The 17,734-nt window shown below is 33.4% G+C and overlaps 1 protein-coding gene across 6 annotated transcripts in view; it reads left to right on the forward strand.

The window, feature by feature from the left end:
* Positions 1-17,734, forward strand: part of LOC150091482 (tight junction protein ZO-3-like) — a 549,427-nt gene that overhangs the window by 342,898 nt on the left and 188,795 nt on the right. For all 6 annotated transcript variants that reach the window (XM_090375872.1, XM_090375842.1, XM_090375863.1 and 3 more), the window contains exon 15: positions 16,362-16,501. In XM_090375872.1, the coding sequence (XP_090231998.1) occupies positions 16,362-16,501 (140 nt within the window). The remainder of the gene's footprint in view (positions 1-16,361; positions 16,502-17,734) is intronic.

Consider the following 17,734-nt stretch of genomic DNA (forward strand, 5'->3'; position numbering starts at 1 on the left):
GAGCCACAAAAGTTAGTTGTTCTCATTGTGCCATGTAGAGTTGAGCTTACTGATTTCGAGAAAGGTGTTATTGTTAGATGTTACATTATTGACTTATTGATTTGTACGATTGCTGACAGTCCGTGCCAGTAAAGTTGACTGTCAGTGATGTTCTCATGAAATGGAAGCATTTTGCCACCACCACCACCCCTATGTTAAAATGCACAGGAAGACCAGAGGGTACTTCGAATGTTAATACTATGGTCTTGCTAGAAATCCATGGAAAACATCAACCTGGAGTTTAAGGCCTCAGTGGGAATTGAAGATCTGTACAACACATTAAGTACAGAGCTCCAGAGTCTCAGTTTTCTTGGGAGAGTGGTGGTGGTGCTTAAACCACACATCACTAATTGCAGTTGCTGTCTTGCCTTGCATGGTGCAACAAATGCATAATTAGCTCTTGGTGAAATGTGTGGAAATCAGTTCTGTAATCTACCCTGATAGAGAATATCTGCTGCTGGAGTGCATTGTACTTTGGAGGAGGTGGGATTATGGTGCGATGTTGTTTCATGGAGCTGTTTCCTACATGCCAGTTCATAGTTCCCCTCATTACTGTTGGCCATGTGTGGAACCATGAATGCTGATGCCTACCTTAACCTTTTGGACAATTCCATACCCCCCCCCATGTGGCAATATCAGAATAGGCCAAGTGCCTGAGATGAGTATTGTTGGGGGCTGTAGGGTAGGATGTGATGAGGGTGTACGGGGATAGATAGATGGCCCCTGCAACCATTTATTGGGGGGTGAAGAAGAAATAGCATCCTCTATTACTAGAGGCTGTGACTGCTATAAAAGCTTATTATTAAGTTGTATTTGTTTAATTAGATTTCCCTACTTAATCAGTAACCCCCCAACGTAGTTATGGCTTTATCTGTGTGCCTTGTGGCTTGGTTTAGGACCAGGTCTCGTATACCCTCAACGTAAGAGAGAGATGGGTAACCCATCTTCCCCTTATGCCGCAGTTTGAACCTGTTTGCGTTGTGTGACTAAGGAGGAATTTAATGAAATTACCTTCCTTCCCTAGTGCAGTAACATTAATTGAACTTAATCAACCCAGGTGATTACTGATGTGATCTGAGGTCAGCAACAAGGCAGTATTAGTAACAAAAACAATCATTTATTACTATATATATAAAAACACATTACAAAGGAAAATACACATATATACCTCACTCTCGTTTTTCACAACATTCATCTTCTCATTAAAATTATTAGATTTAAAAGTTACTGCTTTTCATTTACACCATTTTAGTATTATACTGATTTAAACATTACTGTGATTCCTTATGGTTACACTCCTCTTACAAAGGGGTCTTGCAGTTAATATAACAATCTATAATATCCATAAAAAAACATATTTAATTGGCTATTGCCCTTGTTAAATGTCAACTGGATACCAACATCTCTTTTACTCTTTGCTCCTCTGTTTAACTTCAAAACAGTTAATGTTTCAGGCATTTAATATTTAAAGCATTTAATATTTGTGAACGCTTATCGTTTAAGACATTAATATTTTAAGTAATATCCATAAAAAAACATATTTAATTGGCTATTGCCCTTGTTAAATGTCAACTAGATACCAACATCTCTTTTACTCTTTGCTCCTCTGTTTAACTTCAAAACAGTTCATGTTTCAGGCATTTAATATTTAAAGCATTTAATATTTGTGAACGCTTATCATTTAAGACATTAATATTTTAAGTACATATATTGGATCACCAAACCTTTATGTTAACCAGTTAATAGTAATGGTACCCATACTACTGTACCGCGACATATATGTGTAACCCATGTGTAACATACATAAAACATAGCAAGAAATCAGCTTAGAAAGGAATCATCTTTTATAACTGCGTCACTGTAATATTCCATTTAAACAATTTCTCGTTCTCATACGTACATAATGAAACATTTCAGCTTACCGTTTTCCTGTATCTTTTCCCTTGCTTCCTTCGAGCTTCCTCCTTCTCAGGGCATTTCCCTCTGTTTGTTTCTGCTGGCTGGAAACTACTTGGTTCCTTCAATACAGTTTGCACTGGCACAATTTTTGCTAGATAGCGTTTTTTTCACTATAACCAAAAATTGCGACTCTTTTAATCTTCTATCTAAGTCGAACTAATTTTAATTCTTCTCTCTTGATCTCTCTAATTTCTCTAATTCTAAATCTTCATTTCCTTATTATCTCTTTTTCGATTCTCCTCCTCTGCTTTTATATTAGGGTCAAACCCCTTTTGCGTTTTTTCCCATCGCTTGTCTCATTGGATGCTCTAGTTCCAAGGCCAAAGATTTTAGGTGGTCCGAGTATCATGTCATGGTCAAAGAGTCTGTTGACTCTTCTTCTAAACCACTTAACGAGCAACAAACCATAGGTACGTCATGATTTTCTCGGTTGCTAAGAAGGCGTTGCCGACGCTGATGTTACTTTTGACCATCTTTGGGCAAGCGAGAATGTTATCCAATATCACGATCATTGAGAAAGAGCTCAAGGTATCTTGTGGATTATGTGGGGAAGACAATTTTTCCCCTGCTGCAACATCCGAAGCGCTTGTGTGTTTACAAGGGAAGACACTTTCCTTGACTTTCGTGACCTTACAGCAGAAGCTTTTACCGCTGTACTGTACTGTACTGTACTTGGCTTTCTCCTAAGCAAGGTTACGAGTGGGCTGGGTCTTTAGAAGATATTTAATATCTTAATTCTAATTTTGAAAAATATTTGTTTGATTTTACTGGTTTCTATCTTTGTTGATGCTATTGCAAATTTTATGAGTTTTAACGCGACAAAATAAATATCAGCAATTAGGGAAACCAGACTAATACTTAATTTATCAATTACTAAAGATTTGATTTATCCGAAAAGAGAAAGGTGGGATTTATACCACCCATAACAGTATAACGAACAACTATAGAGACAAATAGAGTGGGCCAATAAATAAGATGTTGACCAAAACTTGGGACTTACAATGATTGTTTTCTACACCAGAATGTTAGACAATGAAAGAAAGCAATACTCCTGATCTGAGTATCAGAGGTGTATGTGTGCATTAAGAATATCCAGAAAAAAGAACAATTGGGGGATCTATTTATATATACAAGATCAAGTGGATATTCACTTTTCTCTATGAGTCACTTGAAGTGCTCAGGATATATCCTTGCTGCTGCTTCATCAGCACTGGCAGCCCCACCTGTTAATTTTATATTGTAAATTTGAGTTCACTGCTTGAAATTAGCAAATCAGGTTTCACTTGTTATGAAAGTTTCATTGCTTCTTTCCTTTTCTTTTATCCCATCAAATAAATTCTTTGCCTTATCACAAATAACAATTTGTGTGAGAGGAATGTTTCTTTCATTTAACTTGTCAACCTACAAATGAGAGTAGCTGTTCCATTTTTCCAATCACAGGACCACGTGAGTATCTAAGAGTTGTTTTTTCCTTCTTTGTCTCTTTAATTTTATCAGCATTTTTAATGATTGTTGTTACAGTGAAGGGGGATATGTAGCTTCTTACGAACAGTAGGCTGTGATTGTCCACCCTCCATTCTTCTAATACCTTTCATCATTTCTGCTCTTACAACCAGACATGGTACTACTTTAATTTTTATTTTAAAGAACAAGTTTATAAAAAATTCTAAGGCACAATATTAAAGTACATAATAAACCCTGATAATGCTGCACAGATAATTATAAACATAGTATTCAACTTCACAAACTGAGTTTTAAAATACATTCACCATTAAGTAAAGAGCCACTACTGCACTCAATATTGTATAGAGAATGAACATATGTATATGAATGTATTCCCAAATGCAGCATAGCTATTAATAAATGTCCAGTATCACTGTTCAGTAACTTTTTTTGGTGGCTGCAATATGTAATAGAATTTTCCAGAATTTTTGGGGAAAACTAAGGAAATTACTAGAAATATTTCAAACCAGTGGATACTCAAATTTGCGTAAATAAAAGGCCAACTGTATAACAAATGTCAAGGGTAAAGGGAAGAAATCTTACTTTTGTAAAGGCGATTACAGTGGTTTTAGACAATTTTTAAATTCCCTTCAGTAAATGTGAAACAGTAAATTTAGAGAAGTAATCATAGAAGCTACTAAAACTTTTTATACCAACTTTTTTAAAAATTTTTTTATGTAAACACCAAACACAAAAGGTATCAAAATCTATAGTACTCAGTACCATGCATAGGTTGAAGGAGATGGGGAGGAGGGAAAGGATGCCAGACACTGCTCTGGAGACTAAGTATGAGTTTCACCACTTCAATCCTCCCATAAGCAAACTCATGAGACTAATGGCAGAGAAGAATGCATTGGATGATTATAAATTAGCAGGAGGCACAGAAACCTATAGTACAAATGAATCTGCAATCAAGTCACTAATGGGATTAGGCAAGGTAAGGCAGATTATGAGAATTTTTTTGGCTAAGCATGCAAACAGAAAATAGCAAAGAATGTTTTGTGTATGTCAACACTAGAAGGAATGGGATAAACTACATTATCCCACTAGATACAAATAGCATTAGCTATTGATGATCTAAAGAAATATTTTACTTATATGTAAACGTTCGAAGACGTTTTTAGGGATGGGAATACCAAAAATATATACCAGATTATAATTTGGAGCTAAATTATTTTGCAATAACTGTGAAGAAACTGTTGAAGCTAAATATAAACAAAGCACCTAAGGCTGGTAGGATCTAACTGATTATATTAAAAGAAGCAGCAAAAGAGGTAAGTAGACCTTTGGCCATAATTATAAGAGCATCTTTGAATTCAGGGGCGGTCCCTATAGATTGGAGATGTGTGAATCTCTCCCCAGTTCACAAAGGCAATCACAGGGTTACATAAGTAATTACATACCTGTTAGCTTGACTTTTCTTCTCCAAGGAAAACAAAATGATGGAGTTACTGGTTAAAGGAGTAATGTAGTACTATCTTGAGAGAAATGCTGTTATATGGCAATCACAGCATGGATTTGTGAAGGGGTGATTTTTTTTGACCGGTGTAATTGGATACTGTGATGCTGTAATAATGGAACTGGGTGAAAACTATATTTTTGACATTATATACAGGCACTCCCCAACTTACGTAATATTCAACTTTCCTAAATTTGACTTTATGTAAGTTTTTGCCAGTCCGTACAAACTGGGAAAAATAAAATAAAATATGGAAATGTATTTTACATAGGAATAAAGGGAGGTATTGTGAAAATATCACGTAATGTGAACCCAATAATACTATTCCCCCCTGCTATATAACTAAGCTATTTAAACTCTTTAAATGGTCATTTTTTATAATGGAAATTGCACTAGTTTTATATAAATTTATGTCAAATAAGCACAACAGAAAAATCACTTTTAACTAAAGGATGCAAAACAAAACATGTTTACAAACATTTCTATTGACTGAGAGACTGTGCAGTCTGGCCGGAAGGCACTACATTTTCATCATATCTTCTGTTATAAGGATCAGTTTTTGAACACCTTTGTAACATTTTTCTAAAGCACATTTCTGGAGGTCACGACCATAAAACAATAAAAACAATTTGCACTTTCCGGTTTATTGGGCTTTTCTGTTAGTGAAATATATTATAAATGTGTAGTAAACTTGATCTTATCGCATTTGCGATAATGGTGGGTTTTTATGTTATTATGGTGAAATATGTTTCCCCTTCACCGAAATCTTCAATCATATAAAAAAACATAAATAAATTTTCAGGATCTATTCATTCCAATTTACTTATTACAATGATGAAGGGAAAGCGATCAATGGAAAGTGCAAGTGGTAGCAATGCTAGGAAACGAAACAAAATTGATTTAGAAATGAAGATGAAAATGATTAAGTAAGAAGGAGGACAAAGTTCGTTATCTATTGCATGGGAATTAGGTCTCGCTGCTTCATCAGTGAATATTATTTTAAAGGACAGTGCACGTATAAAAGAATATGTTAAAGGATCAGTGCCTTTAATTAATATCAACAGTGATCACAAAACAGTGTTATGGTACTATATCAGAGATGGAAAAGCTATTAATAATATGGATGGAAAATCAGATTCAGAAGCGAGTGCCCCTGAGTCTAATGGCTATTCAAGCAAAAGCAAGAAGTATTTATGAAGATATTAAGGATAGGTACGGCGAACCCCAAGCCAAGTTTATGGCAAACAACGGGTGGTTTAATAGGTTGAAGCATCGCACTGGTTTCCACAACATTAAAATAAAATTTTTGGTGTAATATGACAATGAAAATTTATACTAAAAACTTAAGTACTGTTTGTTAATTGCTAAATATTGATTTGAGTAAAATTTTTGTAATTGCACACACTTTTCTAATTTTGTACACTTTTGATATTTTTCCTGCACATGAGATAAAAAAAAATTGAACAAATAATTCTATTTACATGTCCGTCGAACATTTCTCTTTTGCTTCAATCAAATTCAGTGTGCATAGTTACGAGTCTGCATTAGCCTTCATGTAAATTTCAACTTGCATAAAATTCTACTTATGCTAAGAGTTCCGTGGAACGCAACCCTTACGTAATTCGGGGAGTGGCTGTACTTAGATTTCAGAAGAGCTTTTTTCATGCTGTTTCATAAAAGACTGCTATACAATTGGAACAGTGTGGCTTGGGGCAAGCTGCTGCTATGGATAAAGGGATGGTTGAGTGGGAGAAGACAGAGAGTGGTTATTAGTGGGCACTGCTCTTCTTGGGCTAATGTTATTAGTGGGGTTCAAGAGGATTCATTGTTGTTTTCAGTATTTATTAATGATACTGGTTAAGGCATGCAAAGCTTGATGTCTAAGTTTGTATATGCTGCAAAGGTTGATAAGATGGTTAATAACAATAATCACGGTATGCTACTTCAACAAGATCTAAAAAATTAGGCAGGGGGGCTGAGTAGTGGCAGTTCAGGTTTAACATTAAATACATTAAAAAAATTACAGCATACGAGTAGCAGTAATCTCATTGTAACATACCAAATGTGCAGTACCACACTCAGGATAGTAGATAAAGGGGGAAAAAAAAAGATTTGGGATAATTGTGCATTTCTCTGAGCAGTGCAGATGAGCTGTTAGGATAGCTCATGGGATTTTGTCAAATATACAGGAATTTTTCCAGCAGGGATAAAGGTAATTATTTTACTGTATAAGGCAGTGATAAGGTCACATCTTGAATATTGCATTCAGAAGCCTCATGTTAGGATTGGTTGATTTGGCATTTAATGGTGCATTGGCAGCTGAGGCCATAATACACAGAATCAACCTCATTTTAGGAAGGATATGGATCTATTGGAACTGGTGCAGAGAAGAGCAATGAGATTAGTGAGGGGAACATAAGGATACCCTTACCAAGAAAAATTTCAATTCTGAAAATTGCTGTATCCGGGAACCAGGCACTTCTAAGGATATCTGATTGAGCTGTCTAAGGCTTCGAATAAATCAAGTAAGCTAGTGGTTTCCATTTGGTGGTTTGCAAAGCCCTGTGGGTTAGTGATGATGGTTCCTGGGTTTGCACTAAAAATTCTTCAATGTAATCTTCAATTTAAACATTTTTTATTAAAAAAATTAGTTGAAAACGTATACTCTGCATGAATCCAGATGATCAATTAATCAAAGACAATATGAAAGACAATAACATAATGCATGTCAATGGTGAATGGTGAATCAGATGTACAGTATTTCAAAATTTATGTAAATTTAGAGATAGATGCCACTGTGTGCAGAAACTCTAATTTCATAGCCCTGAAAAATTTTATAATGCTTACTTTATCAATAATACAAGTTTTCCCTACTTTTTTAAATGTCAATAATAAAATGTTTAGTAAGAAATCTGAAGTAAGCCAGTTAGTTCAGCAAAATATAGAATAAATAAATTTATAAAAGTTTTATATAAGTAAATTTTATATAATATAAATATTTTAAAATTATAATAGCCATAATGGATCATTGGTTGAAGACTGGAAACATAAGGAGAAACCATATTGAGAAACATGTTAATGAGAAGCAAAAAAATCTTTCCACAAATTCAACTCATGATCACTAAGAAATTAGTAAAATGCATTCAATTGATCAAAATTCTCAACTAGTGTATAAAAATGTGTTTGAGATATTGGTATTAAAAAAGAAAAAAAAAAAGAAAAGTGAATATCACATTAAATTTGATGTTTTATTTCTTAGAGATGATAAGTATCCATGCCCACAATGTGTCATTTGTGGAGAAATGCTCGCAAATGGCAGCTTGAAACCTTTTCTTTTGTCAGTTTACAATCAAAACTATGTTGATAAGCCTATTGATTTTTTTTAAATGGAAATCACAAGAATTAAAAAAATAATAATATTTATTCATATATTTCTCTCAACAATCAAGAATGCAAAACAGTGATTGAAGCTATATATTTAGTAAATTACCAAGTTACAAAGGCTGTGGAAGCTCATACTGTTACAGAAGAATTGATTTTGCCATGTGCAAAAGCAATTGTCAAAAGCAATTATATTTGGAGACAATTCAGTTATGAAGTTGGGGATGATAAATTTTTCTAATGACACAGTTGAGGATGATACCCTTTTCTAATCACTGAATACATGATATGTCTGATGATGTTGAATTAGTTATCATAGAGTTTGAAAAAGGGCAGTTTATATTTTGCAGTTAGATGAGACCACTGACGTTTTTAATCTAGCAATTTTAAAAGTGGAGGAAAATACGCTATTTTGTCGTCCTTTAATAGAATGTACAACTGGTGAAGATATTTTTAATCCAGTAAATTTGCATTTTGAAGAAAAACATAAATTGGTTCTTTTTTTTTTTTTTTTTTTTTTTTGTGGGATTTGCACAGGTGGAGCAAAATCAATTACAGGAAAATCTGTAGGAAATTACAGGAAAATGCAAATATATTATGGACACATTGCAGCATACATAGGCAAGCTTAAGCATTGAGACAAATGGCAAAACAATTGAAAAGCTTGTTCGATGATGCTGCCAAAATAGTTAATTTTATAAAATCAAGGCCAACTAACTCCCGACAATATACTACTTTATGAAAAGAAATGGGCAGTGAGCATGTTACAGTTTTAACACTCAGATGTTAGGTGGTTTCCCATGACAAAGTAATTACTCATTTATTCAAGTTGAGACGAGTTAATAGTTTTCTTCACCAGTCATCCTTTTTGCCTTAGTGGGTGTACAACAGATAATACATGCTACAAAGATTAGCATATTTAGCAGATATCTTTTCAAAAATAAATTAACCTAATCTATATACAACCATTTTCAATTTTGAAGACAAGGTTGAAAGTATGATAAAGAAATTTAAATTTTGGAACAACACGATTGAGAAGTACCGAGTGCTTTAGCACAATTAGTGGCATAACTAGGGTTGATGGCGTCCAGGGCAAATAAAAAAATGGTGCCCCTTAAAAACTGTTCTTTTGGAATTTTTGCATTTTTTAACCATAAAAAGGCATCCACCAAATTTGTCACCCAGGGCACGTACTCCACTTGCTTCACCCTAGTTATGCCACTAAGCACAATATATCATTTTTTGACAGAAAATGAACTAACTTTGGACCAAATTGTCAAGAAAGATATCAATAATCAGCTCAAATTTTTAGAAGTGACTTAAGGGAATATTTTCTTCAAATTTAAAATAAATTAAATTGGATCTTTAATCTATTCAATGAATAGACATCATTGGCTGATGATTTAACTATAGACAAAAAAGAAAATCTTATTGATATTTTAACTGATTCTGGGCTGCAAACATTATTCAACAGTAAAAATCTTTTCAATTTTTGGCTTGAATTAAAAAAAAAAGAATATCCATCACTTAGCAAAAAAGCTTGTAAAATCCTTTTGCCATTTTCCACTGCATATGTGCAAGAGAGCTTTTCAATGTATAATGCCTTAAAAATCTAAATACTGCAATAAATTTTGTGCAGAACTAGAGTTAAGACATTGTTTATCTTCATTTGAATCAAATAGTGTGACACTTTGTTCAATTAAACAGGCCCAGATGCATCATTAAATTTATTATTTACAGTAGAACCAGGATAAGAAATTACCGCATAAGAAGTTTTCCCCTGTACTAGGTTGGACCGGGGTTCGAGCCCGTCACCACCAAATACGGAGGATGCGGAAAGGTCAGGGAATGACCACCGCATATCCCGGAGCAATATGGCCTTAGTTGCTAATGCTCCTAAAAAAAAACCAAACCTGTACTAGGTTTGGTTTCTTGATTCCCAATTTCAACTCTATATATTGTAATTTATTATTTTCCCATGTAAGAAGTTTTCCCCGCATAAAAAGTTCATGATAAATAATACAGTGTATTGTTATAATGACGTTTTCCCACTCAATACAGTTTTTAAATATAGAAATTTTTATTTTTATATTTAAAAAATATTAAACATTTTGGTAATTTAACAAGTTAGCACATAGGATAATTTTAGTTCGTAGTAAAACACTGAAGGAGGGGAAATGGCATCGTTTTTATTACATCTCATATTGTGAATGCTCTCACAAGTTGCCTGATATTGTACCACCTCGAATAAGCAATTAGGCTTCTCAACTTTGCCAGTTGCTTAACTAATAACTAATGTTAGTTATTCTCGGCGACCACCACTCCGAGTGGTGGTGGTGGTATTCGCCAGTTGCCCTGATATTGCACTACCTCGAATAAGCCAGTAGAGAAGACTAATGTTGCTTATTCTTGGTGGATACCACTACCCCAGTCCTGGGTGGTGGTATCTGCCAAGAATAAGTAACAGTCTTTTCTACTGATGAAGCGTTGCTTATTTGAGGTAGTGCATTATCAGGGCAACTTGTTGTGAAGGCATTCAAAATATGAGATGTATCAAAAACAATGCCATTTAACCTACTTTGGTGATTTACTATGAAGTGAAATGATGTTATGCACTAACTTGTGCATAACATCATTTCATTGATTAAACATTTTGATATAATGGAAGTGACATATTGCAAATTTTCATCGATATCCATAATTGGATAACGTCGATCACGCGAAGCATTTGCCGTTAAGTTCTGATGGTTTTGAACAGTTCTGAATTAGTGGATTGTTGCTGTGTCTTATTGTAATTGGATCTTTTATTCAGCTTCCAAAAATCTGTTGGAAGCTGAATTTATAATACTTTATTTCTGTAGATTAAAGAATTAGCAAAAATACTAATAGTAAAGAATAACCCTGTTGGCCCTAATTATTTGTCCCTCCTTAGCAGTTTTATTTTAGCACTTCAAATATTAATTATACTGATTGTATTATATTTTTCTAATTTGAAGGGTTAAACTCATTAAACTCATTACCAAATTGGAAGGATGAACTCCAAAGGAGTTCATCCTTCCAATTTGGTAATGAGTTTAATGAACAGAATGTTAAGCAATTAGAAATCCTCAGTTTAAAAATTTTTCCCATAGGCAGAGTAAAATATTTATAAATTCTGAAATAGTACTTAAAATCATCTTTAACTTATGTATTTGTATCTTTTCAGTGTTATTTGTGTAGTTAATATTTCATAACCTTAGGTCATTTTCTCTTCTGAGAAGTTCTAAATTTCCAGTCCCTTGGAAAACTTCTTATTGGGGTTCTACTGTATTTGTTTTTTAACTATTAATATTATGTTATGCATTCTTCACAATTATTGTAACTTCTTTCATTATATATAGATTACAATTTATATAAAATATTATAAATTTGTGAAATAAGTAATTTTTTCCATAATATATTTATTTTTAATTAAAAAAAAAAAAAAAGACCCATTGTTACATATTCATTGGTAATCATTATTTTATTATTATATATTAATTTTCAAAATTTTATCAATGTAACAAAAGCAGTTGTTTTGGAAAGAAACCATAGTTATTTTAAACATTTTATAATATAAATCTAAAACTACTTTAGAGAATATTAATTCACCTAGGATGTTCATATTATGAATTTTGTCTTGAAAGGGGTTTTCGATTACTGCTGGAGTAATCGAAATGTCAATGGCATCTTTGCTCTTGCTTAGACAACACGTAAGGGGGTGTAAATTTAAATCGAGGAAGGACGGTGCAAAAATGGATGTGGAAAAATTCACTTTCAACCAGAGGTAGTTGATTGTTAAAACAATCTTCTATTTGGCATCATGGAAGTTGGTAGTTTGAAAAAAATAATTATTATAGGGATGGACATGTGAAGTCCCCTCCCCATATTGCTGATGCTGTATAAGCTTTGTCTGAATTCAAAATACAGTCAGTTAATTGCTGTTAATTTCTAGATGTCAGTCATCTAGGTGGTAGCATACTAATCTTCAGAACTGAAATAGACAGTTCTGAAGAAATATTCTCACTATACTTTACTGTTGAGATTGACATAGTAATGTTACTAAGACTGATTGGGGGGGGGAAGCAGACAAAATCACATTACAGTTACAACAAATTCCTGTTGTGTTTTAAGGTGCAATTAAATTCATGTATACTCAGCTAACTTAAAAAGAAAATGGAAATAAAATAAGACATTGATGAAAAAGCAAAGCAACACTTCCTCCAGCAGCATAAATGCATGGCTTACAGCTAAAGGGAATGCATGACCACACCCACTAAACGATGAGTGCCACTTTTTGTAAATGAATAATAATTAGAAAGAACTAGGAAATCTAAACTGCCTCTTTAATGAGACATTTTATTTTTAGGTTATCTTGGTATGTAGGAGCAGAATCACATCTTACCAAGTTAGCCTTAAAAGATAGCAATGATATGGTGTATTTGTAATGTGGTTTAATGTTTCCTGTTTTCATAAGTTTTAGTAATATTACCACATTGGTCCCTATAGTAAAGTATAGCAATTTTAAATATGGATGTAATGTAGACGTAACACGGTCCATGATATTAGTGCCCCCTACACTCCTTGATTTATGTTTTCTTTTGTCCTAACTTTTGAATGTTCATAACCACCACTTGGTTTCTTTACTATGTTTTAAAAAATATATTCTATCATTTGGTTTATATTCTGATTTTAATTATGTTAAATTTGTGTATTATGATTTAGTTCAATGTTAATTTGTATATTTGCATTTGGTTTAGACTTGCTGATTGAATGCATTTATGTGGTCAATGATTGAAATTCAATCCTTTTAGAGTTCACAAGCACTGATGTCCCCTGAAGAGGTAGTGCTTGTGAGTTTTCAGTTATTTCTATTTATTATCCACATACAAAAAGTAGCATACATCCTTTGGTGAGTGTGGGTGTTTGTCCCCTTGGGCTGGGAGTCATGCATTCACACTGCTGGAGGTGGGTGTTGCTTTGTTTTATCTTCCTTATCTTAGTTTATTTCATCTTATTTTTAGGTTAGCTTGGTACATAGTAGCAGAATTGCATCTTACCAAGTTTAGCCTTAAAAGACAAAGGGAATTTGCTGTATTTGTACCATGGTTTGGTATGTTCTGTTTTTCTCTAAAGTGTGAAAATAGGCCTCTAGAAAGCTGGCCTTAGCCCAAATCATTTTTAACTACATTTTTGTATTTCCTCTTCTCTTATGTGTATTGATAATTTGGTCATGTAGATCTCAAGAAAAAATCTGTGACAAAGTATTAGTCCCTCAAATGGTTAAACCAAAAATCAAGAATCAAAATTTATGTTCTTACGCTTGCCTAATCAAAAAATGTTCAGTTTCAACTAATTTTACTTAGACTGACTTTTAAGAACTGAATCTCATTCCAATCCATTTGTTGATAAAACCAGGTACTTGAACATTTTATAGTCTGAAAAATTATTTCAACAAGGCTCAGAGCTAAACCAACTTTAATGCCAAACAGTGTTAAATTAGCCAAATCATCTAACATTTTCCATTTTTGTTCTTCACCTGTTAAATCACTTCAGACTGATTCAGATTTTTGGTATTATTGCTCCAAATACAGAAAAGTGTCATGCTGAAACTCTGGCTTGTACAGACAGAACTGGACTTTTTTGTTTATAAATGTTGCCAGTCCTCCATCATGGTATGGGGGTTTTGGTACTTGTCATTCATTTGGAGAGTACTCGGTTCAACTGTTGTTGGAGATCAGAGGAATTCTTTGCCAAGGTCTCGCAGAAGAGTAGGTTATTTCTCTGAGTAATCAGAGTTTTGCAGCCCACATAGTACCCTTGAACACACTTGTGCAGACATAAATACACACAGTGCAGAGTGGCCTTATATGCTATATAAATATTGTAAGTAAATGATAATGAAATAGTATAATAGTATAGTGAAATAGTATAATGAAGTATAGTGAAATAGTATAAACTTGAAATTCTGATATGCAAATATTGCAGAACTAAATTATTGCAGAACTGAATTGCAAATTAAGGATAAATAGTTTATAAACTATTTATTAATGAATGAATTAAGGTTTTATTGGTGTTTAATAGAATTATCATTTTAATATTTAGAATAGACATTTCTTCATTACTGTTAGTTAGCATGATAACTTTGGAAATGGTAGTATAGATGTTAGTAACTATTTATTTTTTTATTTTTTGAGTTGAGATTATTTAAAATATATTTTAAGTGTTGTAAATGGCTTCTGAGAGAACTGTTTGCAGTGTGTTTTATCACTTAAATTTTTTTTGCACATCACCAGAAAGTTAAACTTTTTGATAAATCGAAATTCTGTGTACATTGAATGAATATATTTAGAAATTTATTAAATTACATTAAATTCCATATTACAAGTGTATCTGTCCCATTCTTGGGAATCTTCAGCTCAGCAGGTTTATTAATTAAATTAAAAGCTGAAGTAAATTATAGCAAAAGCTTCAGGCATAGAAGAGCTATGAAACGTTACTGTACATGGGTGGCAAAAACCTCAGTTTGAAGAAGTCTGGGTAAGTACATTGGAGACTGGAGGAATTCTTAAAAGATCTCTTCATTTGAGGCTGTAGTTAGCTGATCTCAGCTGGAGGGAGTTGGGTTTTTCCTCGTGTTATTCCAGGTTTTTCAGCATGCACATTGGCTCATGGGCACACACTTATACTGGCATAATATGCACAATGCAATGTGGCCTTTAAATGCTAGTGTTCTATATTAACAACCACCACCACTACCACCTCCTTATGTATTTGGGTGACTTGAGAAAGTAAGTGCAATAAGCACCACACAGAGGGAGGGGACTATGTATAATAAGCAGACTGTCATACAGGGTCCCAGTGGAGCATATAATTCAAATGGAAATTTTTCTGAGGGATACCAATATGTCTGGGCTGCTTCTGTTAGTTACGTATGCAGTTAAGAGCAAACTAAGTTTACTAAAAAATGCATCAGTTTCATATTGTGAATCAAGTCAGTTAAGAGCTAATTAATGAAAGCTTATTTATTTAAAATCTAGCCAGTTATATTTTAAGCCCAGGGGGCTCACATCTTGTGAGTATGGGCTTGGCAAACCCAGTGTCCTGAGTTTGCCAAGATATATCATCATTCTTCTCTTTCTTGGTGATTCCTTCCCCCCCCCCCCCTCTCTCTCTCTCTCTCTCTCTCTCTCTCTCTCTCTCAGGATAACTTGGGAATTTTTTTTTTTTTTTGGCTGGTGCAGCATAAGCCTCAGGCTTCCTTGCACCATATGGCTAATAATAATACTAATATTTGAGTAATCTGGCCCAGTGGAATTTATGTATTAAAGTCACCAAAGATCACTGACCTTTAGTACTTTCTTTATTATTTTTAAAATGCTGAAAAAATAAATAAAATATTTGCATGTTTGCTGACACTTTGTTTATAAGTTACCTTCTTAAAATGAGAGTTCAAACATTGATCCCCAACAATTTACTAGAATTTTTAGAACAAACCCACTACAAATAAGATCTTTAACCATCTCTTTTAGAATTCTGTCTCAAGTCTCTACTGTTAAGAAATTAATCTCATCATTACAGGATGTAGTTGTTGAGACTATATTACAACAACATCCTTGTCTTTACCAAAAATTTAGTGGTGGACCAGCAGACAATTGTAGTTTTCTTAAATACACTAGTCATTTGTATTCTGTTATTTTTATTTTTCAATAATAACAATTTTTGAAATATTGAGCAGGAATCAGCTGCTCCATTTAAGTACTTTATACGATGCTTATTAGACTTGCTGGACAATATAAGAAAAATATAAACTATCATTTAATATCAGAAATTCAAACTAGGAATTGTCTTAGTTACGAGCATGAAGTTAATTTTTTCATTTCATGTTTAAATTAGATTGATAATCTTGATATTGTTATTAATAAACTGTTCTTAATGCAGACATCACAAATATTAATAACTTAAAAAAAAATTATTATTAGACTTTTTTTTCCCTATTCAGAGCAGAACAGTGGGCACAGGAGCAGCATAACCAGGCAAAGAAAGATGCTGCTTCAGAAAGTCGGGGTAGCTTTTTCAAGAGGCGTAGTGCACGCAGATCTAAGTCACTGAGTAAAGATCACTGGGAGGATGTTGTCTTCGGTATGTGTTTCTCAGAGATATATGCATTCCAAATGCAAAATAGAGAAATCTTAAGTAGACATTAGCATATTGGCAATTACTTAATATTTCAGATAAGAGTTTTTCTTGTAATTTAGTTTCTCAACTGATATTGTGTTATAATTAGTTTGATTATTAAATATTGTGACTCACTTGTGATTCACTACTGAAAGTTCCGGCATTCAAATATATTAGGATAAAAGAGATTAAAAACAAATCACATAGACCTGAATTATGAGTAATTGAAGTACTTTATCCTATGTAAGGTCAAAATCTGTCTTCATTTTTTGATAGCAATAATTGCAGATTTTGCTCAGAAGTTTTATTATGTTTTCTGAACCACTTTATCATTGACAAAATGGTTCAGAAACATATAACTGTCAGTTCACCGGATTAAAATGGAGTATCTAAATTTGACTGGTCTCATTTCCCCATTCCAGTGTAGTAGTAATGGCAAATAATGCAGGGAAGAAAGCAAGCTTATACAGCATTAGCAAAAAAAAAAAAAAAAAAAAAACCCAGTTCATCCATCCATACTCCCTAAGAATTTGTCTAGTTTTCCCTTGAATTTATTCATTCATCTGTTTCCAGAACGATAGATAAAAGCCTCTTCTCATAATCAACTGCCCACTGGCTGAAGGCAAACTTCTACACATCTATCCTGCACCCATCCCTCCTCAATTTATGCCCCCTCCAATGGTGGCTCGTGACTCTGATGTTTGGAGGTACTGCGTCTTAAAGTTACATTAAATTGCCTTGGTTATAAGACATACACAGTAATAATAATAAGCAAGTTAAAAATACTACAAAACATTAACTAGACATTTACCATTAACAGACTTGAACTTTTATTTAAAAACAAAATCCATTCTTCGGTTTTTATTTGTTGAAAATAGATTAATAACTTTTTCATTCAAGTTTGGTGCACTGTTGACCAAGCTATTCTCTATTGAACGCATTGCTTGAGCATTTAGCCTTTCCTGATTCATAGTGCTCCTTAAAAATGTTTTAATTCTTTTTAATATTGAATGGCAGCGTTTGGGCTCTGAAGTAGTCATCGAAATGGTCAAAAGAACTTTTATGAGTTTTATTAAGTTCACCAAGAACTTCAGCTAGATTATTTTCTGAGATAAATTTGAGCAAGTCAGTTAATTTGCAATAATTGTGCAGATCATACCTGCTATAGAAAACTTGTAATTCCGTAAGAAGTTTTTC

This window comes from Mastigoproctus giganteus, chromosome 1, assembly GCF_048544385.1.
Source record: "Mastigoproctus giganteus isolate SK-2022 chromosome 1, ASM4854438v1, whole genome shotgun sequence".
In the NCBI taxonomy this organism is placed as follows: domain Eukaryota; kingdom Metazoa; phylum Arthropoda; class Arachnida; order Uropygi; family Thelyphonidae; genus Mastigoproctus; species Mastigoproctus giganteus.